At 42.0% G+C, this 25576-nt stretch overlaps 1 protein-coding gene across 3 annotated transcripts in view; it reads right to left on the bottom strand.

The window, feature by feature from the left end:
* The window catches only part of NSD3 (nuclear receptor binding SET domain protein 3), a 94138-nt gene that overhangs the window by 4102 nt on the left and 64460 nt on the right, over positions 1-25576 (bottom strand). For 2 of the 3 annotated variants that reach the window (XM_035139002.3, XM_035139001.3), the window contains exons 15-23: positions 17494-17643; positions 14061-14217; positions 11597-11799; positions 10850-10962; positions 7531-7800; positions 4964-5080; positions 2765-2906; positions 931-1037; positions 388-592 (exon numbers count right to left, since the gene is read on the bottom strand). In XM_035139002.3, the coding sequence (XP_034994893.1) occupies positions 388-592; positions 931-1037; positions 2765-2906; positions 4964-5080; positions 7531-7800; positions 10850-10962; positions 11597-11799; positions 14061-14217; positions 17494-17643 (1464 nt within the window). The remainder of the gene's footprint in view (positions 1-387; positions 593-930; positions 1038-2764; positions 2907-4963; positions 5081-7530; positions 7801-10849; positions 10963-11596; positions 11800-14060; positions 14218-17493; positions 17644-25576) is intronic. The other variant, XM_035139003.3, reaches the window with a different exon arrangement.

Below are 25576 nucleotides of genomic sequence, written 5' to 3'. Positions count from 1 at the left end.
GGTGTGCCAGCAGCAGTTTAGCCACACGACCCAGAAAAACTGTCTGCAGACAAATGCCAGCTTCCTGGCTTGAAAGCGGAGATGAGCCCCTCACCCCATAGTCGATTTTGACTGGACTTAACCGCCCAGGGGTCCTTTACCTTCACCTTTACTTGGTCCCATTATTATTAATCATCATATATTCCAGGGATGGAGAACTGTAACCCCTCCCCTCCCCCTGGGATGTTGTTGGAATATCAAACTGTTTTCTGGGTGTCACAAAGTTAAACAGGTGAATGCTGCCTGCTCTTAATAATTATTAAGAGCTGCCTGCTCTTAATAATTCCACACAGAGCCCAATTCATGGCTACCAAGAAAAACCTGTAAAGTCAGTCAGGAAGCACCTACCAAAGGGTGGCTGTGTCAAGTTAAGGCAGAGGAGGTGGTATGCTTTGGGACAGTCTTTTTTGTCACACATGACCAATTCACCCCCATCTCCACATTGGAAACAGTTGTCCTCATGCATCTGCTTCTGCTCTGTTTTTATCTTCCGCTTCTTCTGCTTTAATTTTGCATTCTTTGCTTTCTCTTCATTTGCTGTTGCACATGCCGTCTAGCAGTTGGAGGAAAGAGTCACTGGATTAGACAACTTTAACTGTCAGGGGTCCTTTACCTTTACCCTTTCCTCCTGTTTCTCAGGCACTGACACCTGAAGACACCAGCAGCCAGTCACAAAAAGTAGTATATCACCCAAGCAGGCACCCGATTTTTTTTTGTACATGCTGTGTATGTGTTTATAACAAGAACAGGGAAGGGTGGTCCTGTTTTTCTCCCACAATGAGCTTTACTACATACATTGGGGAGGTTTGGGCATCCCGTGTGATATTAAGCATGAAGGTTTCTATTTGCCGATTTGGTCCCAGAGGGCTTTACTCCGCTTGCACAACTAACCTTTGGCCGCACTCCTAGGAATCCACTGCAATTATCTGCTCCACAGTGGCATTCTGTCCTGCCATTCCCCAGGCAATCCAAATTATAGTTAAACGTTAATTCCATCCCTAGAAGTTCAAAAGAAGCACTTTACACACTAGCTGTTTGTGAAACAATGTCAGTATCAAGTGTATTTCAGAAAATTATGATGCGCCAGCACATGTCAAATATTAAAAGAGGTTGGACAAGCAAGCAAAATATTTTTAAAATGTGATTGCCCCTCTTGCCCATCAAGTTCAGAGCATTTCAGCCAAGAAATTTCTTCTAAACTGACCTGGTCTTATGGCTTGCAGGATCCAGACCCCTTGCCTGCCCTATTTCTATGGCAGCATCAGACCCACCCTCCCTCCATGCCCTGCAATTGATATTGTGTGTCAATGTCGTCTCACACCTTATGGGCACAATGGAGACACATCAGTATATGGTGTGCACATGTGAATTACACACTTCTACACTTATCCTTAAAGCATTAAAAACAGTTCAGAATGAATTACCATGACAACTAGAGTGGGCCCGTATCACACATGTATGTCAAGGGTAAAGAGGTGCATCTGCAGCATTTGGCAAAAACTGTGCAATGAATTTGCCAGAGAGGGAATCTACAATAGCAGCCAAATCAAATGTCAACGGGGAGCCAACAAGTAGGACATGAACAGAAGAGGCCCCCCCCCCGGCAACTGAGACTGAAGGAACACCACAACCGATATTGGGAAAATTGTCTGAAACCAGTATGGCGTTCAGATCGTGATACCAGTTTCAGACAGCAAAGGCGCAGGCAGATGGAGCCTGAGAGGGTTCTGGGAGAGCACCTTCTTGGGCCTTTGAGGAATCCCCCTGCCCCTCCGGCTCACGTGAGTCAGAGCAATATGGGCACTCACTCAGCTCAGGGGCAGGAGGCTTCCCATCCCCAGTGGAGCAGTTTAAGGAAGTGAGCTGGAGAGGTATCAGGGCTTGCTCAGTAGGGCTGTGTCTTCCTCCCCTAAGATGGAGAGGAAGAAGCAACCAAGACACATTCAAGACATTGTGATATATTGGTATATTGTGATATTTAGATCTTGAAAACCAGATGTCGCCCAGCCCTAACGACTAGCAGCTATTGAAAGCGTTATCCTCCATGGATTTGTTAAATTCCCATTTAAAGCTATCCAAGTTTGTGGTCATTACTCTATCTCACAGCAACAAATTCTATAGTTAAAACATGCACTGTGCAAAGAAGTACTTTTTTTGTCTGTCCTGAGTCTTCCAACATTCAGCTATATTGGAGAACTCAGATTCTATTATTATGGGAGAGTAAGGAAAACTTCTCTTACTCCACACCACACAGTTTATACACCTCTCATGCTGCACCTTACTCACCTTGTTTACACAGAGTAGACCAGCTAAAATCAATGATCCTAATTTAGTCTTGTTTATTATATTCAGTGGGTCTATTCCAAATAGGACCCTGTATGCCTCCCTTGTTGTCTAAAGCTAAAGGCCTTGAATCATGGCAGTGATAGGCCTTCTGTGCCCATTCAGTGCTCATGTGATAAAAAGTGTGAGAAGGGTCTAAACCACCGCAGACCCTTCCTGATGTGCGTAGCTGCCTTAGAAGGCCTGACTCCACTGCAGACCATGGTTGTTGTGCTGCCACTTCTCTATCCCCTACCTGAGGATCAGGACCACCACCCGATTATATTAGCACTACAGCGCAACAATTTACAGTATTACGGATCCTCAAGAAAAAGGCTGCAAGGCAGGCGAGGAATACAGAGTAACATTAAAAGGAAATGGAGCAACGCCAAAGCACTCTTACCTGCTGGAATATCACAGAGAGCAAAGAGCCCAACTCGGACATCTCCACTCACTGTCCATTTCTGAGTTTCACAGTTGGGGTTGCAGCTGTGGTTCATAAAGCGAGAGTAATTTCCCTTGGGGCCAGCATCTATTATACGATCCTTCAAAAAGACCAAAGAAGAGAGACACAATCACATACAAAATGTCTAAGACTTAAGTTTGAATGCATCCTGTTGCAGCAAAAAGCAACACATTGTCTTGCGCCAGATATTAAGTTACCACAAGACTCTTCAAAGTTTCAGCAAATCTATTTGCCAGATAATTATTATATAAATTATCTGCAGATAACATTCACTGAGACAGGTAAGAGTTTAGGCATAAACCAATGTGGAACTGTGTTTGTAGAGAAGTAACTGGCCCAGAAATACAAAGTGCTTCTACCACATGAAAGCCCAGGCCACTTTTGAATGGCAAACTGCCAGAGGGGAGATTGCGACTGCACAGGTTCAACTTGCAGGCTTCCCATATGCGACCCCCATAAGAACATAATGCTGCACACGGTGGGTCTTTCGCCTGGTTATGCAGGGTAGGTCTCCCAGCACCAACTTTACTTCAGCTTGAACTAGATGTGTGAATTCCATATATTCAGGTTTGTGTCAAGATGAACCAGCGGTTGGGGCTAGGGCAATGGGTTGGTCCTTACTATTGGGATGAACAAGCGAAAAGCGAAGAAAAATCCCTGTCGCCTCTCCCTGAAAAGCAGTTGGGACCAACAGAGAGGCGCACACCAACATGCTGCTGCCAAATGCTGACCACCACACAGAAGCCCCAGGCCTCCGCTAAGTGTGCGGCTGAAGGGCAGCAAGCGGATGAGCAGGAGACCTCCACCAAGTGGGGAGTGTGGGCTTGCAGGTGTGACTTCATAGGGTGAGGTGGCCTTGGGGGGGGGCACACATTCTCCGAGGCCAATTAGGCCTGGTATTAGAGGCAGAGCGTGATGGCGGCTTCACCTGGCGGATGAAACCAATGCCACTCCCAAGTCCCTTTGTTGCCAGCGCTGCTTCCAACATTGGGCTGCTGGTAGCAGAGGGACTCGGGAGCAGGGGTGGCTTCACCCAAGGTATACTTCCGGGTGAAGCTGCCATCGCGCTCTGCCCCTCATACCGCAAAGGGAGGAGCAAACTATCACCAGAGCCATACAGCTTGTTTCTCCCTTGACTTCTTTAAACTGCTCCACAAAGGCTTGGACAGCAATGTGCTCCTCAGCAGAGAAGTTTGAAGAAGCCCCCAGCCCATCCCCAGCTCACATGACCCAGAGGCAAGAAGGCGGCTCCATTAAACTGTTCCTCCCCCAGCTGAACAAGCTCAAATGCCTTGCACACAAGCCAGAGAGACATCAGGGTTCCCTCAGCTGGGGGGCAGGAGCCTTTGCACCCACCCAGCTGAGCAGTGCAAGGAAGCCCCAGGGAGGAGCTGAGGTTGAGGCAGCCTGCTCCCTCTGCATGCTGAGGATGGATTCCCTCCACCCCCAGGGCCTGGTGCTGGGAACAAGCTGCGTTGTCCCTGGCCCCGCAAAGTGCTGCGGGGAGAGTGGCAGCAGTCACCCTGGCCTTGCAGGGCTGGGGCCAACACAGCTTGCTGTTTCAACATTGCGGTGTAGCGCCAGATTGCAATGTTTGGCTGCTGAAAAATCGTGATTTTGAAAATCTGACATCGCCCAGCCTTAAGGACAATTCCTAGCTATAACCCTTTCTTTTCTTTTCTTTTTTTACAGTTTGCCACTCGCTGCATTTCAGATTCAACAGGGAAGTAGTTGCCCTTGTAACTCCACCTGAATTGAGTGGCCTCATGGTTTATGAAGGCTTCATGGATATCTCAATTCAGATTCCCACATACCCAAAGGTTACTATCACCACACTCCCTGCAGGGATATGGTGGAGCAACCAGCCAGGCTGCTGAGTGGGCTATTTCAAGCCTTTTGCAATGTAACTCATTGTGGTAACCCATGCAGTAGATGTCACTTACTGGGATTTCAGTGGCATTTAAAGTGTAACACATTTAAAACTGAGATGGCATTCCATATAGAGAGAATGTCTTAGAATCATAGAGTTGGAAGAGACCACAAGGGCCATCCAGTCCAACCCCCTGCCAAGCAGGAAACACCATCAAAGCATTCCTGACAGATGGCTGTCCTCCAAAGAAGGAGTCTTCTTTTTACCTTTGTAACAGTTAACATATAAAAATTGGTCACACTGTTCTCATGTGCTCGTTTGATTCGCAATCTGCATTCTTCCTCATCAATTAGTTCACCAACATACTCGTTGACAAATTCACCCTGAAAATATTCAAAAGAAATGCATGCTGGCAATTTGTGATGCTACTGCAAGGAATAAACACCAAAAATAAATCCCTTGTTAAGAGACAAGCAGTGTGGTGCAGCATAAAAAGAGATTGAAACTTGAATCATGCACCACTAAAATGAGCTGGGTGGCCTTTGGTAAGATTATCTAAATACAGTCGTTTGCAAAAAGGTTACTGTGCCCTCACAGAATAACACTGAAGAGGTTTATTCAATAAAAATCATTAAGCATTTTGGAAAGCATATACACATCTGTGAATTAGCAAGCAATGGGACCACGGAAACCTTTGCAGCGGCTTAAGGTACATACACTTGTATTAAAGATGGAAGTAGAACTACATTTCCTTCTGACATAATTTTTATGATCCCTTCCAATTCTGTCATTAAGAAGTGGCTTCAGGCCTTATGAAACCCAAATAAATATGCTTCTACTAAACATGCTTATTTAATTAATTTAAAACATTTCTCCCTTTATCAAAAGATTAACAGGAAGTGTACAGTTACAGGTAGGTAGCTGTGTTGGTCTGAGTCGAAGCAAAATAAAAAAAATTCCTTCAGTAGCACCTTAAAGACCAACTAAGTTTTTATTTTGGTATGAGCTTTCGTGTGCATGCACACTTCTATCTGAAGAAGTGTGCATGCACACGAAAGCTCATACCAAAATAAAAACTTAGTTAGTCTTTAAGGTGCTACTGACAGATTTTTTTTTTTTTAGGAAGTGTACAAAGTGTGAACAAAAATGAATTCATAGACAAGATATAAATGCAATTTAAAACCAGTAAATAAACTAAATTAAGTACAATGAGACAAAAAAAATGTTCCAATCCAAACCACTAAAGAGCAAATGAGAACAAAAATCCAAATACAACCTAAACATTCCTGGACAAAGAGGAAAGCCTTCAAGAAGCTGGCAGTGTCAGCTCCAAGAACAACTCCTTGGGGAAGATACCCCAAACTTGGGGTGTGACAGCAGAAAGGGCCCTCTTCCAGTGATCGAAGCTCCTGTTGTTTTAGGCGCATTTTGCGACAAGGAATTTCATTAGCGAGAGCAGTTTCTGACCTCTGGGTGCAATACAGCACTTAGGTTTTGAGATTAAAACTGCAGAGTGGAAGGAGAAGAGGACCTTTTTCTGCCTCCCCACTTGCAGCCACTCTCTGAAGACTGGAGAAGAGGCCCTCTTAAGAATATTAGGGGGCGGGCAGGGGAAGCATGGCTTTGTTTTTGCAGTCTTCAGATGAGGACTAGACCATGTGAAAATGAATATAAGATTTTAGCTGTAGTTCATTCATTTTCAGCTTTGTGTTCTTGTTATAAAAAAATGCCCCTAGGCATTCCATTGTTGTGCCCATAACCTAGGTTTAAGATGCAAATAAGCTCCTAGCTTTCATATCTCAGTTTCTAACACTGCCCTCTTGTAGAAGCCTAATGCAGGCTGTTTGAAACAGGGCCTCTATACATCTTAATACATTCCAAACTTTATTTGGGGCAGTTTTAGCTGTGCCTGTAGCAGGTAAACCATTCAATTGTTTTTAATATATGCAGCTGCTTCATTATGTTTTTATTGCATTGCTAGAACACTTCAAGATGTTTCACAGAAAGCAAATAATAAATTAAATAAATACTATTAATTATTAATAGTAATGATGAGAATTCAATACAGCTTGCCTTTTATTATACAAGAGCCTGCTTTTGACATGTGTACTGGGAAAATGTAGACACAAAACTCTTGTGCACCCATGATGTTGCTGATCTATGGCTCTCCTCAGCTTTGGGCCCTGGCCATACTGGCTGCAGCTGATGGAGAGAGCTCAGCAAAGTTAGTTTAGCCACTGTCACTGGGCAATGAGCTCTAGGAAGGCCGCTGAAGCCTAAATATTTTATTCATCACATGTGTATTCTCAGCCAACCATGGGTGACCAACAGCTTGAGTAAAAAATATTTCCAGTTTGGTTTACTGGAGATATTTTCACCCCACTCTTTATCCAAATAAGTTGCCAGGGTGAAAAATATAAAAAATCAAAATTAAATCAATAAAGCGCCCCCATAAAACAGAGGAACCGAATGTGGTGTACCACATTGTCTAACCCTGTCCTAAAACAAGATTATGTGAGAACTTTTTGTATTCTTTTATGCTTAATCTGAAATTTAATTTCTGCAGATTACAGGTAACACAGGAAGAATGGTAATGTTGCCTGCCAACTGTTGCTTTTGTCATAATAATAAAACTTATTATTAACAGTAGGGATCCCCAAATATTTGAGTTGTACATTTAAAACCAATCTGACCAACAAGAATTAGTTTTCACCTACTCTGTCTCAAAGTTTATTTGTATGGGCTACAATGCAAGGGAAGACCCCCCACCCTCCCAGCAGCCATCTATTTAAACACTTTACAACAGTTCAGAAGCATTCATCCTATATGTTACCTTCTTAATGCTCCGTTTTGTCCTCAGACCCCAGCCGCGCCGGTCCGTTTTTATAATTTCTGCTTCTGGATAGAGTCTTTTCGTGAAGCACTGGTTCTGGCAGCGCTCTCCTGCAGGGCAAACCTGGGGGTGGCATTCATACTGCAGCATTCGATTCAGACACTCTGACTCCAGGCCACAAGGGTTTTCGTCGGTTGGCTTACAGTTACATCGAGGGATTTCTGACAAGTCTGCAACTTGGATCTGAACTTTCCCTACTACTTTGTTGGACTGTGAAACAGGAAAAAAGAGAGATAAAATTTGTAATTCTAACACGTGCACGCAAGCACACACAGAGGTTTGTGCATGTACATCACTTGCACTCTCAGAATTTGGTAAACCGGCAGCTGAATGCACCCCCCCCCCCAAGTATCAAGTTTGAAATTGCATTTGTGGTTTTTGTATGGCTACTTTTGGGGACAGACCGCAGCACAGTGGCAGAGTGGATGCTTTGTATTTAGAAGGTTAAATCCTTAACATTTCCTGTTAAAAAATCAGATATCAGGCGATGGAAAACCTTTGGCTGTTGAGGGACTTCTGGTTTGCCGTGGCTTGTATAAGGGCATGTGTTCGTTCTCTCCAGGGACGAACCCGATCGCTGTAGGGGGCCTGGGGGACAACACAGCCCCAAAGGCTCAGATGGGTGTCCTGAGACCCTAGAAGCTGCTGTGGCGCCAAAAAGAAAGATTCCCGGTCCACGTGTGAGAAGCGAGGGAGGGGGGAGACAAATGTTTTATAAACTAATGTTGGTAGACATGGAAAAAGTATTTGATAACATCTCCTGGTGCTTCATGAAAAGACTAATTAACCAAATGGGTTTTGGAGAAACTTTCTACAAATGAATTGAGGCGATATACTCGGAGCAGCGAGCTAAACTTATCATAAATAGCAGTATTACAGAAAGTTGCAATATAAGGAAGGGGACATGGCAGTTATTTTGATTTTGGAAATACTGAATACCAGGAAAATAAGAAGTGATGAAAATACAAGAGGAATTGGAGTAGGGGAAAAATCATTTAAATTGAAAGCCTTCACTGACAATTTGATAATTATGACTGATAATCCAAAAGAATGCTTACCAACGATGGAAACGATGTGTGCTGGACAGGTGGCAGGTTTTAAACGCCAATAGTAAAAATACAATACTGCTGGTTAAAAATATGGAAACCCAAGAAAAAGACAAAATAGAAACGATTTCCAGATTGACCATTAGTAAGAAAGTAAAATATCTAGGAATATGGCTTATGCAAAAAAACCCAAAAACCATTAACTTATTTCAAGATAACTATATTAAGACTTGAAAAGAGGTTTTTAAAAACCTGGAGATCTGGAATAGACTTAACTTATCATTATGGGGGAGAATATCCACTATAAAGATGAATGTGCTTCTAAGGATGCTTTTTTTTCTTTCAATCAATTCCCGTGATTGGGGGAACAGGCTGTTTCCAGGAATGGCAGAAGGATTTCTCTAGCTTTATATGGCAGGGGGGGAAACCCAGGGTTAAACACAAATTGCTAATAGATATAAAGGGGGGGGGGAGTTTCTTGCCAGACTTGAAATTATATCACAAAACTGCCTGTCTCTCTCAGATCCAGGAATGGATGATGTTACAAAATACCGATCTGCTCGACTTGGAAGGATTTGATCATCAGTATGGATGGTACACCTACTTAGGGTATGATAAGGCGAAGGTCCATAAAGGTTTATTGAACCATGTCATAAGAAAACCTTTATATCTGGTGTGGTCTAAATATAAAGATCTGTTAGAGCCTAAAATGCCATGGTGGTTATCACCGATAGAGGCATTCTCTGTTAAAAACAAGAATATGAAAGGAAACTGGGCAACTTACAAAGTATTACTGGAAGAGGAAGAAAACCGACTCAAATTAAAAAATTTTTTTAAAGAAATCCGAACGCATTTATCTGGCTGGTTACAATATCATCACCTAAATGAGACATTTAAAATAGATAAAAGGAAAGGTTTTTCTACAGAACCATCTAGACTCGAGAAAGAACGAATTCAAAATAAAAACAAATCACTCTCTAAAATGTGTAGACTCCTCCTAGACTGGGAAGTCAAAGAGGAGGAAGTTAAATCAGTAATGATCCAATGGCCAGAGATTTTGGTTGTAACATTTTAATGGAAGCCTGGGAAAGATTATGGAGGGAAGACTTGAAGTTTACTGCATGATATACCCTGAAAGAGAACTTTATGAAAATGCTTTACCGGTGGTATTTAACACCATCAAAATTGGCTAAAATGTATAGAACCAGGTCAAGCATTTGTTGGAGATACAGAGGGGTGGAGGGTACGATGATTCACATGTGGTGGAATACAATGAGCTCAAAAATATGCTTAAAATCTCCTTTGTAAAAAATAACCCCCGAAGGTACGTATAGATATTCCAAAAAAATTGAGGAAGATCTTCCTGAACGCAACAGTGGCAGCAAGAATCTTAGTAGCCAAAAAATGGAAAGGAGATTCCATTCTGACCAAAATGGACTGGCAGATGAAATTATTGGAATACACAGAATTAGCAAGGATGACAGGAAGAATTAGAGATAATAAAGAACAATCGTTTACTAGAGTGGGATATTTACAGAGAATATCTTAAAAGAGCATTGTGAAAATATGAATTCTCTGGCTGGCCTACAATGAACATAGTATGAGCATAGAAAATTTATTAAAACAAAAATTTGGGAGAAGTTTGGATTGATAATGAAAAGTACGCTACTTAAAAGAAACCAGGGAGTCTTGATGGGGTGACTGGAAGTCATAAATAGAAGTTGTATTGTAAGAAGTTAATTTTTTTGTAATTTCTATCATCCTTTGGTTTTTCTTTGTTGACTTTTTTAAATAATCAATAAAGCAAATAATGATAATAATGATAATAATAATAATAATAATAATAATAATAATAATAATAAGGAAAACCTCTGCCTGTCAGCTGCTGCCTGTCAGAATAGACAATCCTGGGCTAGATGGACAAATAGTCTGATTTGATATAATGCCACTTTCTATGTCTGTATAGGACCTCTTTTGCAAGCTTCTTTAAATTTGTACAGGGAACATGCCCTCAGAGAGGCTGGTTACCTGATGTCATCGTAACATTGGGTGATTGACAGTGGGTAGCCCTGCCCACATGTCAAGTCTGACCCATGGGGAGTAGGGCAGATGCAGACCTGGCTGGCTGGGAGAAAAAGGTTCCTCACTGTGGATGTAAAGTGCTCATGTGCTCAACACATTCAACACAAATAAGAGCAAGAAAAGGGGCTCACCTTAATATGTTTGTATGGAGGTGGTTTTCTTGAGTTCCTTTCAATTTCAAGTGCTTCTTTGCTTTCTCTTTGTGCTTTCAGTTCGTGGAAGCGTTTTGCTGCTTCTTCAAGTGCTGTGTGAAGGAGCCCAAAATGGAGAAAGGGGTTAGTATTAGCAGCTGGTGCAGAGGGAACACTCCACAAAGAACTATGCTCTGGAAATCCAGAACAAAACGGTTTTAAACCATCAGATAATATTTAGAACTGTCACTCCAACTTACAAATGTTTAAATCTCTTATTACGTTTAATTGATTAACTGCATAAACGGGCGCGGGGAAGCATACTCTTGTTGTTTATACCCAATGCACATTATTTCAAGATGGCACAAAGAACCAGCCCCCCACCATGTATTTAAGAGAAAGAAACTGCTGCCCAGTAATCAGGAACATCTTTTTTATCAAAGATTTTTTAAACCAATTTTTAAAAAATCAATTGATAGACTAAGCAACTAAATGTTGCAGCACTAATATTAATGTTTTATCATTTTACCAAACATGCACAGTGATTGCTACCTTCTAGATGGAAAACAATGCCAGAAATGTTGTCGCATAAACATTTAAACGAGTTCTCAGTAGAGTTCAGCTGAAGTTTCACACGGGACACAAAACACAACAACCACAATTTCCATGTGATTAAGTAGTGATGGAGACACAAAAAATGTGGAACATTTTGTCATTAAACCACTAAAAACTGTCTTTTGATTTTACCTTTCTTGAAGGTCTTGTTAATATTAGTTTGCCCCTCAGCAAAGCTTTTGTCTCCTTCAACATAAGGGAATACTCTTCCCTGATGTACCCAATAGTAGTCATGTGAACCAAAGAAAAATACTGGAAAGTCCCCGATATCATGTTTGAGGCCCTGAATGTTGAGAGGAACAGACCTGGGATTGCAGATCTCAGCTGGCCACCACCTAGAAATAATGGAGAGAGAAAAAAGGAGGGGGTTTTAAGAAAGAAATTTACTAAATAAAAGGCATACTGTCTATCTTACAGCACTCAAACCATAAATTGAGAGCTAGTAAATTATGTTCTGCAGGATTATTCCTAGTGTAGGTCACAATCTTAGAAAATTCCTTATACAAGTGAACTCCTTATCGCTTAAGAGCTAACCACCCAGCAGTCCAGCTGCACAAGGTCCATTCATTTTAATGAGTTTATGCAAAAGTGGTATATCCTAGAAGAGAATATGAGCTCTGTAAGCAGAAAACAGACAACAATAATTCAATTTTGAAAATGTCAACCAACAGTACTGGTCCACAAGACATTTTACTAACTAATTCACATAACTAGGTCAGAAAAATATGACAACTAGTCAAAAGACAGAGAGAACATTACTGAATACTGTTAAAAGTTGCAAAAAGTTTTATTAACCCACAAATGTATTCAATATCTCAGCACATTTCAAGCCATGCAATTCCTTAGAAGAATTATTTTTAAATGATTGTCTAGAGAACTGTAACTTGGCGACATCAAGATATGAATGATACATCTTTCTTGCTCTATTCCCATCTCAGGTTTGGGAAGACTCTGGAGACCCTGAACTGCAGCCCAAGAGCAATAATGGACTAGATATTTATTTGTACAAGTATATATATACCACCCGCTCACATAAAATATTAAGGCAGTGCGCAACATAAGGTACCATAAAACAACACAAACCTTTCTTCAAAAGGTCTGCAATTTTGGGGTCCTCTTCAAAACGTATTTCCTCCTGGATTGTGGCCAAGAGTGCCACTGCACAGCTGAGGCCAAGGCAACAATGACACTCTTTCCAGGAGTCATAACTGGTTTATTTGTATCCCAACTGAATAATTATAATGGACTCTAAGTGAAACTGCTCCAAAGAATGTTCAGAAGCTTCAGGTGGTACAAAGAGCAGCAGCAGAGCTGCTGACTAGAACCAGCTACATGGAGTATGTGAGGTCTCTAAATCACCTTCACTGGCTACTGGTTCATTTTGTAGCACAATTCAAAGTCCTAAATGGTTCGGAACCAGGCTGCATCAAGGGCCATCTCCTCTCATACAATTCTGCCTCTCCTTTAAGGTCAGCTGGAGACAAAGTTGTCCATCCTGCCACTGTCTGGAGGGTTGCTGGTAGAACTTTAAGAAAGGAACTTGACCCGAGTTCAGGCTGCCAGGCATCATGAAGCTCCTTCAGTTCTCTTGGGCCAGGTTTTGTTCTCTGAACGTAACCCCTCTTTCACTCTTACTGCAAAAATATAAAGAGGGAATGCCACCTCCCCCAGCTGCACTAAGCTTTGGCGAAGAGGGGGAGAATACAAATATGATGAAAAATAAAATCTGCAGAGTATTTTGTACAGGTAACTCACATCTTTTGCTAATTCCACTTATGTGATTGAAGCTTTGCACGCTTGGCCAGAAAATAATTAATTAAATACAAAATGTGTGGAGCAGGCAGAAAAAAGGACCAGTGGGTAGTCCAAGCAGAGCAGCAAACCCCCCCCCTACATTCCCCTTCCTCTTCCTTTCTGCAAGGCTGGCTTGGAAACAGTGACTCACACAAATCCTGTCCCTTGGGCTGGGCTCCTCTGCATGGGGTAACCAGAGCCCAGCAGCCCCAGGAAGGAGCCCAGCCGCAGCATGGAGAACGGGGTGTGGAGAAAGAGACCTACCACTGTAAGCAAGCTGGAGGGCTTAACAGCTTTCTCCATGCTGGGCTTTCCAGATTCAAAGAGAACAAGAAAAACCAGAAAGCAGAGTCGGGGTGGGGTAAAGATGTTCTTTTTTTAAAAAATAAGTTTGTGGGTTTGCAGGGATAGAACAGAAAGAGCAGCCAACCGTCAAGGAAGCAGAGGTGGTGGTGGTGGCGGTGGCGGCAGCAGCAGCAGCAGCTAGAAGATGACTGAGGAACGCTGCTAAGGGAAGGAGAAGCGAAGCTGCAAGGAGGCTGCATGAGTACAAGTGGCGTTCCCTGAGACCCCAGTAAGTAAGCTGATCTCAGGAGGTGGGAGCAGTCCCAGGGGTTGTTGAGGCTTTGAGCAATTTAGCAACATAACCCCTGCATAAGATGCGAGGTACCTGTATAGTTTTTTAAAAGAAATAATGATAGAGCAATAAAATAATAATAATAATAATAATAATAATAATAATAATAATAATAATAATAATAATGTGATAACCACAAAATATTTTGAGTTGGGCTTCACTTGCCTGTAGTTTCCCAGCTTGACCCAAACAATCTGCTTATACCGTAGCTTCTTGCCCACTTTGCAGTCATTGCAGTTCCAGGAGTCCTCTGGCATCTCGATGTTGAGACATTCTGGGTGGAAGGACGCCGGACATGATTCACAGCACAACAGTTTCCCACCTTTAAACAAACAACATTGCTCAGTTTATAGTTAAAGGCGTCGGGCAGGATTCACTGTGCAATATGCCCAGGATTACCAACTCATACAATACAAACAGCAAAACAAAAGGATCAAGTCAAATTTACAATGCTGGATTAAAAAACATATATTCTGTATGTACAAGACTAATAAAAAAACCTCCCAAGCCAAGTGATTTGCTAAAGCACATCAATTTTTTATGTTACACAGCCAAATCAGACCGACCGTATAAGACGACTGGGCGTATAAGACAACCCCCAACTTTTCCAGTTAAAATATAGAGTTTGGGATATACTCGCCGTATAAGAAATATGACCCAGTGTATAAGATGATCCCCGACTTTTGAGAAGATTTTCCTTGGTTTAAAAGTAGTCTTATACGCAGGAATATACAATACTTTTGAATATAAAAAAACTATGTGGAAGTTTCCTTTTCCCAGGCAGTCTTAATATTAAGAGATGCCAATAATTAAGATAAATGACTGGTTGAAATATGTTTTAAACCAGCATTGCCATGACTGAATCCCTTAGCAATCAGTTAGTGCATAAAAGTCAGCCTATAGGTTGATCAATTTTTTTCTGCTTCAAAAATGATGCAAGAGAAAAATAAATTCCATTATCTTTAAATTGAAAATCTTTGCTGACTCTCCAAAACAAAGGTTTCCTGCACTACGTGGCTTGTGCAGATGTAACAATTCCCTTCTCTAAAGTGCACGGCAGGCTAAACTCACTTGCGCATCCCTCCCTCCAAACACTTTCCCTACTTTTCTGCTTTTGCAGCAAACCACACAGAGGCCTGACATCTGCACCAGGGTTGGCTCTTGCTATGGGAAGCTTCAAACCAGTGTGATCAGGGACATCACATCTGCACGAGCTACCTGTCTTTTGGAGTAGTTAAATTTTTATATTAACGGATGGGGATATTTGCAAGTGGGGACTTGATTTTCATTCAAATATGTTGTTGATAGCAAAACAAGCACTCCTGCAAAGTCAGCCAGGGGCGCTCAAAATTTAGGACACAGCATTAAGCTGCTTTTGTGGGACTTTTCAGTATCTGGAGAAATTTGGATTAATGTTTTCCAAAAGGCTGTCAGAAAATATTGTCCACCTATAGACTTTCAAAGCTGTGATTGCAATGATTGTTATAGAGCTTAAAAAAGAGTTTGTTAAAACAACAACAAAATAATTACTATATTTCCTCTGCTGTGGATGCAATAAACCCTAAAATGCTTGATTTCCCTTTCATTTCAAAATCCCACAATTAATTCTAAAAGTGTAAACACCATTTCAGAGGAAATACAGCCCCAATCATTGAAAAAAAATGCCCAAACCAGGTAAAATGTCAAAAGATGTGAAAACCAAAGCAAACAACCAACAAAACACACACATACACACACAAAATTTTCCAATGCTAAGCAAGAAACTGGCTCTTAGAATGCATTAGTAAGATTTGCTGAAGCTAAGCATAAAAAGGGCTCAAAATAATTCTGAGTGTCTCCAGTCTCTCAGTGATGAAGACTAGCCTAAGAACAGCAACAAGCTGAGTGAGCTATTCAAGGGGAACCAAGTCAACACTCTTTTGGAGAGTTCAAGCACTCAGAAACAATAGAAGCTGTTTTCAAAACTTCACAGACAAAAGCCCTAGTTTCGACAAGGCTCCAACTGTGTACAGCTCACATGCAGTTGAGGAGGCAGTCCTCATAGTGAACATTATGGGTTCTTATCCAACTAGCATCTACTTGGAATAGACCCACTGAAATTAACAGACCTCAGCTAGCCATGTTTATTAATTTCAGTGGATCTACTTTTGAGTATGTCTCATGTTGGATGCAACCTCATGTTTTCCTAAGAGCTATATGTGCCAAGTGGAAGTGAAGGCAGGGAACATGGCAGATGGCTGGGTAAGCTCCTCCTGTGGACAGATAGGGTCTATACATGCATGGAACCTCTCCAAATTCCTTCAAAACTGGTGTCCTACTCTTGTTCCCATTTGAACTGAAGGACTATTGCAGAGTTGTCACCTGGCTGGTCTTCTGTCTTGTCTGAGTCTCAAAATTAAACAGCAATTTTGAATCTTCGGAGATTTAAAGAAAGATTACAACTGTGCAAGAGTCATTTCTACATGTGAAGCGCTTAAAATAATTATTCAGTAGCATCAGGTAACCACATTTTAAAAGCCATCCTTCCTATTCCCAACTGTCTCTTGCTGGAAGGACTAAACTTGCTCCCTTCAAATGTAGTTTCCTAGGAACCCCCATGAGAAGTATGGTTCCAGGGAGAGATAGAGAAACAAATCAGCAGCTGGTGTAATATGTCCATTCTGTTATACCACATTAATGAAAATGGATGAGGGGATAAGAACGTAAGAACCGCTTTGCTGGAACAGGCCAAAGGTGTGGGTATTATTTATTTCCGGCAGTCCAGCATTCTGTTCTCTTGTGGCTAGTGAGATATCTATGAGAATCCCATGAGCACAACAGCCCTCTCCTACTCAGGTGTTCAGAGGGCACACTGCCTGTGATGCTGGAGGCAATAAATAATTATTGATAGCTTTATCCTCCGTAAGTAGCTACAAGTGGTCAGAATGAATCTTCCGGGAATTAAACCAGCAAAAGCTATCCAGCTGCCTAAGGAAATATCAACAAACAATTAAAAGGCCGCCTTCTTCCTCATGGAGACTGAGTAAGTGGAGCAAAGGCTTCTCAACAGAAAAATGGCAGTTGAGAAATGTGAACGCCATCCAGGCAGGAATGGCAAGGATTGGTTCAAATACATGGCAGCCCCATACGATCAATGGCTTGAAAAGGGGTCTTGGTGATCTTACAAATCACGGTACCAAAAATCTGCTCCTGGAGTCACTGGCCAACATACTTGCAACCTCTAGGCAATCCCATTCTGGCGGTGAAACAGGTCTGAACGAGGCTCAAATGGGCATTTATCTCATTTAGTGTGGTTAACATGCAACACAAAGACACAACAGATTCTGTCTCACGGCTTTCAGGAAAGTCTATTAGATTTGGTTCGTAAAGTGCAGCCCAGCAACAGAGCAGAATTTAGCAATTATTTTAAGCCCCTTTGTAATATTTTTGCCAACATGAATGCACACTCACAATAAGCAATGAGTGAAGTTTATCAAGCGCAACAAGAAGGTGCTGGATGAGCATAAAGAGCTTGATTTGTTTTTAAAAGCAAACAAAAAGAAAGGAAAAGCAGGAAAGTGAAAGAAAATTAAAAAGAGAAAGAAGCTATTTTGGTTACCTTTCTCACATTTCTTTTTGGAAGCTGACGAAGAAGGAGGAATCATAGGTAATTTCATCAACTCAGCACGATTTGATTCATTCAGTAGGTAGTGGGATTTATTGGCATATGAACTGAACAGGGGGTCTGAATGATCCTGCACTATCAGCCCTATACGAAACAAACAGAAAGAAATGAGTTGCAATGAAGCTACCCATGATTCCATAAGGAGAAAAATAAAATAAAACCAAATTAAACACCTAATATGCATATTTTACTTATGTTTTAAGTATGGAAAGAAAAGTGATGTGATGAGGAAAAAGAAAAAGTGAGAGAGAAAAAGGTTCTATGTCTACGGAGAGGTTGTTATGTTGAATAAGATAGCATCTATGTGCTTAAGTATATAGGATTAAAGATAAGATATAGGCCCAAAATTGTTTTTCACCTGTGCTCTATTTTAACCTGCACACTTGAAAAAACACATCTGTGACTTTCCCTATAACCGATCTACCCTCATTAAGGAAAGGCAGCTAATTGGGAAACATGCTGCCAATCCCATTAACAGGGGCTAAGAGCTTAAAACCACATGTAAACCACAGCCATGTTAAGAATCACCTAGAGAGGATTCAGAGCTTGGCTGCATCTTCTGCTGCACAATGCAGTCCTGAATCAATGCCCTTCTTAGATGTTGCTTCACGTGATTGATGTGCCATGTTTATTTGAGTATTCCTTACCCCAAATCATCATTGGGGAGAATGAGTAGGGCAGTTGGATGGTTGTGGTGTAAGGGAGACATCATGATCAAATAAATGCAGTAAAATTTCACACGTCATGGTAAGCCACTGTGAGTGGTTTGCCATTGAACAGGCAGGTGGCTCCTGCTTCACATCTGCCCTGGCAAGAATGGCAACAGCATTATGTCCAAACCAGGGATCTAACAAACCACCCCTGCGGAGACAGGAACAAACCTCAGCTTCAGATCATAGCTTGTCTGGAGTGAAACAAAGCACATTCCCCAGGTTGAAGCTAACCTTGCACAGGGATTGTGATTTGTTGTAGCCACTAAGGGAGCAGCAAAGCACAAGTCATCTGCACAGACATAGCAAACCATTCATGTGAAAATGCAGCCATTACCCCTCCCCCACAGTACCCCCACACAGATATATTTTAGAGTCTCACCAGATTGAGACTCTAACACTGGAGCATAGTTTCTCTTAATTTTTACCAGTCTCCAGTGACTAAGGATATATAATATACAAAAGGGATGAAAAATAATAAAATGACTTTTCCAGAAACAACCGCAGGACACAAATCATGTCTTAACTAAAAGTCTCCTCAACCAAAGTATCCTAGGTTTGGCAACTCTTTAGGCAAAGGGGATAATTTCTCCTGACTTCCAGCTTCAACAGAATCCTTTCTTTCTTTACTTCTTCCCCCGTACACAAATTAAAAGTGTAAAACATACATATTGATCAGTGCACATCTATGCTGCATGGAATCTAGATGCTAGAGAACACCATCTTTCAAGAAAAAAAGGGCCATATACAACTAATTCACGGACGGGGGTTCTAGTAAATACTGAAATTAATGGACCTAAGTTACTGAGTAGGAAAAACACTGGATACAGCCCCAAGATTCTAAGCCATCAAGGTTATAAAATTTGTGAATGTGCTAAATGCTTCATAGGAAGAACCTCAAGTCTATTCCTATGATGACTATGGCAAGGGAAGCAAGCAATGTTAAGTTAATCATTCTATGCATGCCAGTCCCATTTAAAAAGCTTATGTTATGAAGTGCATACTGCAGTCTCAACATTAAATGTTGGTTTTCTACACAAAAATGTACGTATGTCAAGGAGTACGCACAAACAATTTTCATGAGATGTCTGAATTGTTTTTGTTCTCAGGGACGCCAGTATTTACTAGAACTGTTATCAGCCTAGCTAGGAAGCAAATCCAGAGAAAGATCAGGAAAAAAATCATGTATGTTGAAAGAAACTGCACAAAGTTTTCATCCCCACCTAACACATTTTAAACCATGCAGCAAAATCAACACTGTAGTCACTAATTCATGTGTTTGGCTTCATGTCAATAAGTTACAGTTTTGCATATATGGGGAAGTTTGTGTGTATTCATGCACCCATGCACATGCAAGAGAGATCCCTAATAAATGCAGGCTTGAATATCAGTTCTCTTTACCATAGGGCTCTGAGCTAGGCATACCACTGGAATAATGTCATAATACATTATTCTAAAAGCAAGAAATAGCTTCAGCTGTTTTAATAATTCACTGAGTTTACAAAAGTTTACACTTGCACATAATGCCAAGGCCACAATTGTAGCTTGAGACACTAGAGGCTGTTCTGTTCATCCCTTCAAGTGAGCAACGAAACAAGCCAGGACCAAGCACTTAACCACAGCTTCTTGTTACATGTGAACTCCAAAACTATATCTAATTGCTTCAAAACAAGCCAGGATATAAAGCCACCTAAAACCATGACTTTAAATTTTGGCATGTTTTGAATTAACTATCATTTCTGTTTTCACAAGTAACATAGGAAACTATGGTTAAGTGCAGAATTCTGAGGTGCTTTGCTGCTAACAAAAAGGAGGAGTAAAGCTAACCAGAATTTTGGGGTTAGCATTACATGGAAATGTGGCCAACATAAACTTTTGTCTTCAAACTACAGAAGGCACACATGATAACCAACAGAACACTTTGGGGATCTTAAAATTTTAGTACAAAAGCTAAGAATTCATCCATTTTACTCATTTTATACCCTTGCATGGCAAGACTACACTATACGCTCTTAAAGCTTTGCTACACTTCCAAAGTTGTTGTCTCTGAAACACGTGTTCCTAACAGTGACCAATACTTCTCAAACATAAATACAGGCTATAGCTGCAATGTACTGAAAGCTATTCTTCAATACATTTTTTTTAAATAAATAAATAATCCTAAACATGCCTACTTAGAAGTAAGCCCTCTTGACTTCAAGGTAACTGTGTCTTGGATTACAGCCTTCATTATAGAACCCTCATGAAAAACATCTCTATGAAAACCAGATCAACAAGTCAACTTACAAGAAAGTATTTTTCCCCCTCCTTATTCTTATTCTTCAATGTATTAATATTCCACCTTTCTCTCATGTTGGGATTCAAGGCGGCTTCCAACATTTAAAAATAGCATCACAAAATACACAGTAATAAAAATTAACTAGTTAAACCCAATAGTTTAAATATATCAAAAGACATTTAGAAGCAGCAATTGAAATCCGGTGTGCCCTTACATCAGCCCAGTGACTTGCATCATCTGCAAGGATAGCAAAGAGGGAGCCAGTCTAGCCTCTCCTGAGAGGGAATTCCACAATATGGGACCAGCTAGAACTCTATCTCTGGTGCACCCCCAACCGTGCTTGTGAGGTTGATGGGACTGACAGAATGTCATTAGTCAGGGAGCAGGCAGGGTATTAATGTGACATCCTGTGTGCTTTTGGATCACACAAGAGCTCATTTATGCTAGTTGGAGCTGAAGGGAGTCCCATTATTATGTTCACTAAAACACAATACAAAAGGAACATTGGACACTTACCATGAAGGTTCCTTCTGGTTTGGAGTGAAGAAAACACCCAATCAGGTGGGCTGACTCTTAGCACCCAGAAAATTAGAGAACATGTGAGCATACCTTTACAGTTCAGTCTGATCCTGTAGACTCCGTCTCAGTTCTGCCCTATGGCCAAGCTTGAGGAAGAGTTTGCTGAAAAGAACTGGAGCCGCAGGGAACCTGATGCCAGCTGGAGGCCCCAGCAGATCTAACTGCTCAAGAGTGTCTAATAAGTGCTAGAGGTTGGCTGTGGCAGAGTGAGCCTTGGATGCCTTGTTCACCCCCAAAAGAAGATAAGTGCCCTAAGTTCCTTTCTCAATTTAGAGTAAAGGAGCATCCGATAGTGTGATACAGTGGTACCTCGGTTTATGAACACAATTGGTTCCGGAAGTCTGTTCATAAACTGAAGCGTTCATAAACTGAAGCGAACTTTCCCATGGAAAGTGGATTAATCCGTTCCAGACGGGTCCGCGGAGTACTCAACCTGAAGCGTACTTAACCCGAAGCATGGGTGTAATTGGATCCGGAAGTCTGTTCATAAACTGAAGCGTTCATAAATTGAAGCGAAATTTCCCATTGAAAGTAATGGAAAGTGAATTAATCCGTTCCAGATGGGTCCGCGGCGTTCGTAAACTGAAAATTCATAAACCGAGGTGTTCATAAACCGAGGTTCCACTGTATGTGCAAAAGCTGCCCTGATCACTAGGCAGGGAAACAGAAAATGAACAGTGGCTGAAGTTCAAGCAGAGGGAGAACATGCTAGCGCACTCTCTCCCCCAAAGCCAACTCAGTGGAGGCAAAAATGTTTGGTGAACATGAAGGATTTCCATGTGGCTGTCCTGCAAATCTCTATGAGAGGAGCACTGCTAGAAAAAGCAGTGGTCTGATGTTTGCAAGAAAGTTCTGGTTTCTCTCCTGCAAAAAGCGGACAAATTCTTTTTTCTGGGTCTAGAACTTCCTATGTGCCATAACATTCTGGGTGGGTAGAGAGTGCTTTTTTGTTTGTTTATAACGAAGCCAAAGTTTTCTGTAAGTCCTGTTGTGCTCTGTTCCTGGATAAAGACCCAAAGAGCAGGAGGTGAAAGGATGCTGATATCAGTGTCTACCTGTCTGCTGGTATACAAATCTCAGGATTTGCCCAGACAGAGAGGATATGGGGATATGAAGGCATGGCTCTGTTGAATATGATGTTATCACCTGTTTCACTACTGGAGGAAGGCTGGCAGCTCAGCAGGTCTGCCCTATAATATGTGTCACCACATGGGTGTCTATAATCCCTGGGGTGAAATGAGCTTTTACTGAGGTGAAATGAGTACGTATATCTAGGCTGCCCCTCCCCTGTTAGGATGCATTTGTCCTTTGTTTCTACAAGGGGTTGCTTGAGTACACATCACCAAAGAGACAAATCCTGTTAAAGGGCACTGATTAAAAGTAGCAGTAATCACCTGGTGAAAAATGGTAAAGCATTCAGGGTGGGATCTACAATGAATGCCAAATCCTATCATCCAAATCCTTGTTCTGAAGGTTTGCAAGTCAGAGAAATAAAATGATAATTAAAGAATGAAAGTAGAAGTGGCTCTTAAAGCCAGGGCTAAGTCCGAATGAGATTTCTTGACTGCCACATTGGATTTTTTTTCAATAGGCTCTTAATGCAACATTCATTAGCCTTAGATAAGACAGCACCTACAACAAGACTGTCCCCAGGGAATCTACCAATGGGATTTCTAGTTTTTCCATTGGTTGGGAAGAAAGAGTATAGAACCTGTGAGCTAGTTTGGCAGCCTTTTGCTCTGTAAGGAGTTAGCCCATTCCAAGTTTACCATCGGAGGAGGAGGAGGAGGACGAAGACTCTTGTGGAGGCTGGCCAGAACTCAGAAAACACCAGTACACCTCTGGAACTCATTTGAGATGGCTGAGGCGCCAAGGTTGTAAACCAATTGAAAATAAGGCTTTTGCTAATAAAGGCAAAATATCATAATTATGAGTAAGTCTGGTAGTGGATTACCCATCAGTTATGCTGCCAAGTGACCCTTCTCCATCTTCCTTCTCCAAGCTACTCTGTTGTTGGAAGTCCCCTTGCTTAAGAGAGGAGAATGAGGTGCCTGTATGGGGAGCCCCGAGAGGCAACATTCTGCAGGAGGATAGAAACCCAGCAGGTGTGAGTTCAGGCGAATACTGGTTAGGTTCCTCTGATAAACAGTGAACAAGCAGCATGGATTGTTTAGCTGAGGGCTTTTGTCTGGCTTCCAGCTATCCCTCCTGTCTGAGGACTGGGGGAGACAGAAAACTCTGAACGTGCTGATGCCATTCTAAAGTGTTTTTGAAATCTATCTTCTTTGTTTTGTTTTAACATTTAATTGGTGAAATCATTAATAACAGCCCCATAAATTTTATGAATAAATTGTTCCTCAGTTTTAAAAAAAGGCTGGAAGTGAAGGACTTAGTAGCCATGGAGGAGGGAGATCCCAAAGAAGAAATGGGGTGTGGCATTTGAGCAGTTGTGGTGCACTTTTGAAAAGGAATTGCATTCTGCTAGTCAGCTGCAGGGAGCTATGTGAGTTAGCTGCTTGATGCCCTGCTATCCTCTGAAAAGGGACTGCCATATACCATATATACTCGAGTACATTTTTTGTGCTGAAAAAGCCCCCCTCGGCTTATGCTCGAGTGAGGCAGGCGGTGGGGGAGGAACGAGCGGCCCAAAAGGAGCCCTTTCGGGCTGCTCCTTCCTCCTCCTCCACCTTTGCCGCTGTCATGGAGGAGGAATGAGCAGCCTGAAAGCAGCCTTCCTCCTCCACCAGTTTGTGGTGTGGTGAACTGGCTTATTCTCGGGTCAAAAAGTTTTCCCAGTTTTGGGGGGTAAAATTAGGTGCCTCGGCTTATATTCGGGCCGGTTTATATTCGGGTATATAGGTAAATGTTTTTCCAATCGCCAGATGACACCTGGTACAAAGATGCAGAGGCTGAGAAAACGGTGCTTTGCTATCCCTTTGCATCAGCTGAGCTGGAGGGCAGGTCAATACTCCTCAGACTCCTGTGCTGCTGTTGTTGGCTGGCCTTGAAACTTTGTAGTGACAGTCTCAGGCATGACAGGACCCCAGCAGTTGGCTACACAAAAGCAGGAAGCAAGCAGAGGTGGAATCTACAAGGCTAGGATGAAAAGTTTGATCACATGTCCTCTGGCTTCCTGGGTGGTAGAAGGGATCAACCCACACTCTGCATGCATCCTTTGCCCCAAACTAAAAATATAAACTGTAACAGTTTTTTGGCAAAAAACACACTGTCCTTTTTTATTTGCCTTACATTTCAATGATTAATAGCACATCTAATGTTTTTACCTATAGACTAGACTGTCCTAGCAGACAGAGCATTTTGAAACACAACAGACATCACTGTGCTTTCAAAGAATACTGCTCAACATCAAAACCACTAAATTTGGGAAGGGAAACAACTTTTAGAAGTACAAAAGAGAGAACAAAATGTACCAACATCCCCATTCACCCCATGAAAGTTCCCAAGGACAACTGGAACCATGAGCCTGAGAAGGCAACGGCCTAGAAAGAACAGTAATCAGAGGTAGGCAACTAGGTACAAAACAAAGAGTTTGAGGGTCAGAACCCATTCATGGTTGTTGTGCATGTCTAATAAATACACTGTTGTTTTCATCAGCACTCTATTACTGTAGCAACCACAACTCACCCTGAAAACCTTGTCAATAGCCTTCTGTCCCACAATCCAACAAAGCTTTTCAGAAATAGTGTGTATACCGTATTTTTCGCTCCATAAGACGCACCCGACCATAAGACGCACCTAGTTTTTAGAGCAGGAAAACAAGAAAAAAAATATTCTGAGCGTGGGGCAACGGCAAACAGCCTGCCCGCCGCTCCCAAACCTTCCCGGGGCTTCAGGGGAAAGGGGAGGCTGCTAGTGAGAGCCGCACAAAGCATGTAAGCGGCTCTTGCTTTTCAGCGAGCCAGGAGGAGGGACGGACGGCTCGCTGAAAAGCAAGGGAGCCGCTTACACGCTCTGCGCAGCTGCCCTCCTCCCGGCTCACTGTAAAGCAAGCCATGACTCCGGCAGCAGAGGCATCCCTCCGCTTGCAACTGCAGCAGCACCCAAGAGATCCCGCTGCCGTCCTGTCCCTTCGCTCCATAAGACGCACAGACATTTGCCCTTCCTTTTTAGGAAGGAAAAAGTGCATCTTATGGAGCGAAAAATACGGTATATCTTAAAACGTGCAAAAAAAAAATTCAATTAGGAAGTAGAAATCTACAAGCTATTCCTTCACTGCACAAGTACTGCAACAGAGCAAATTTCACCATTCTGAAGGCCAACTGTAATTTCCTAGAGATAATGTTTATGTCACCATCTCAAAAAGTGTCAGCATGGTGCCTTGCCTTGGGCACTGGCTCAACCACGTGGACAGTCTCCACATCAGGAGGTTGGCAAATGGTCCTCCAGTGAACTGGTGGCAACCCAGGAAGATTATGAGCCCCCATGTGAA

Source organism: Zootoca vivipara, chromosome 14 (assembly GCF_965207765.1).
Source record: "Zootoca vivipara chromosome 14, rZooViv2.hap1.1, whole genome shotgun sequence".
NCBI lineage: Eukaryota > Metazoa > Chordata > Lepidosauria > Squamata > Lacertidae > Zootoca > Zootoca vivipara.
The sequence above is the reverse complement of the archived record's forward strand: the minus strand, read 5'-3'. Positions and strand labels throughout refer to the sequence as shown.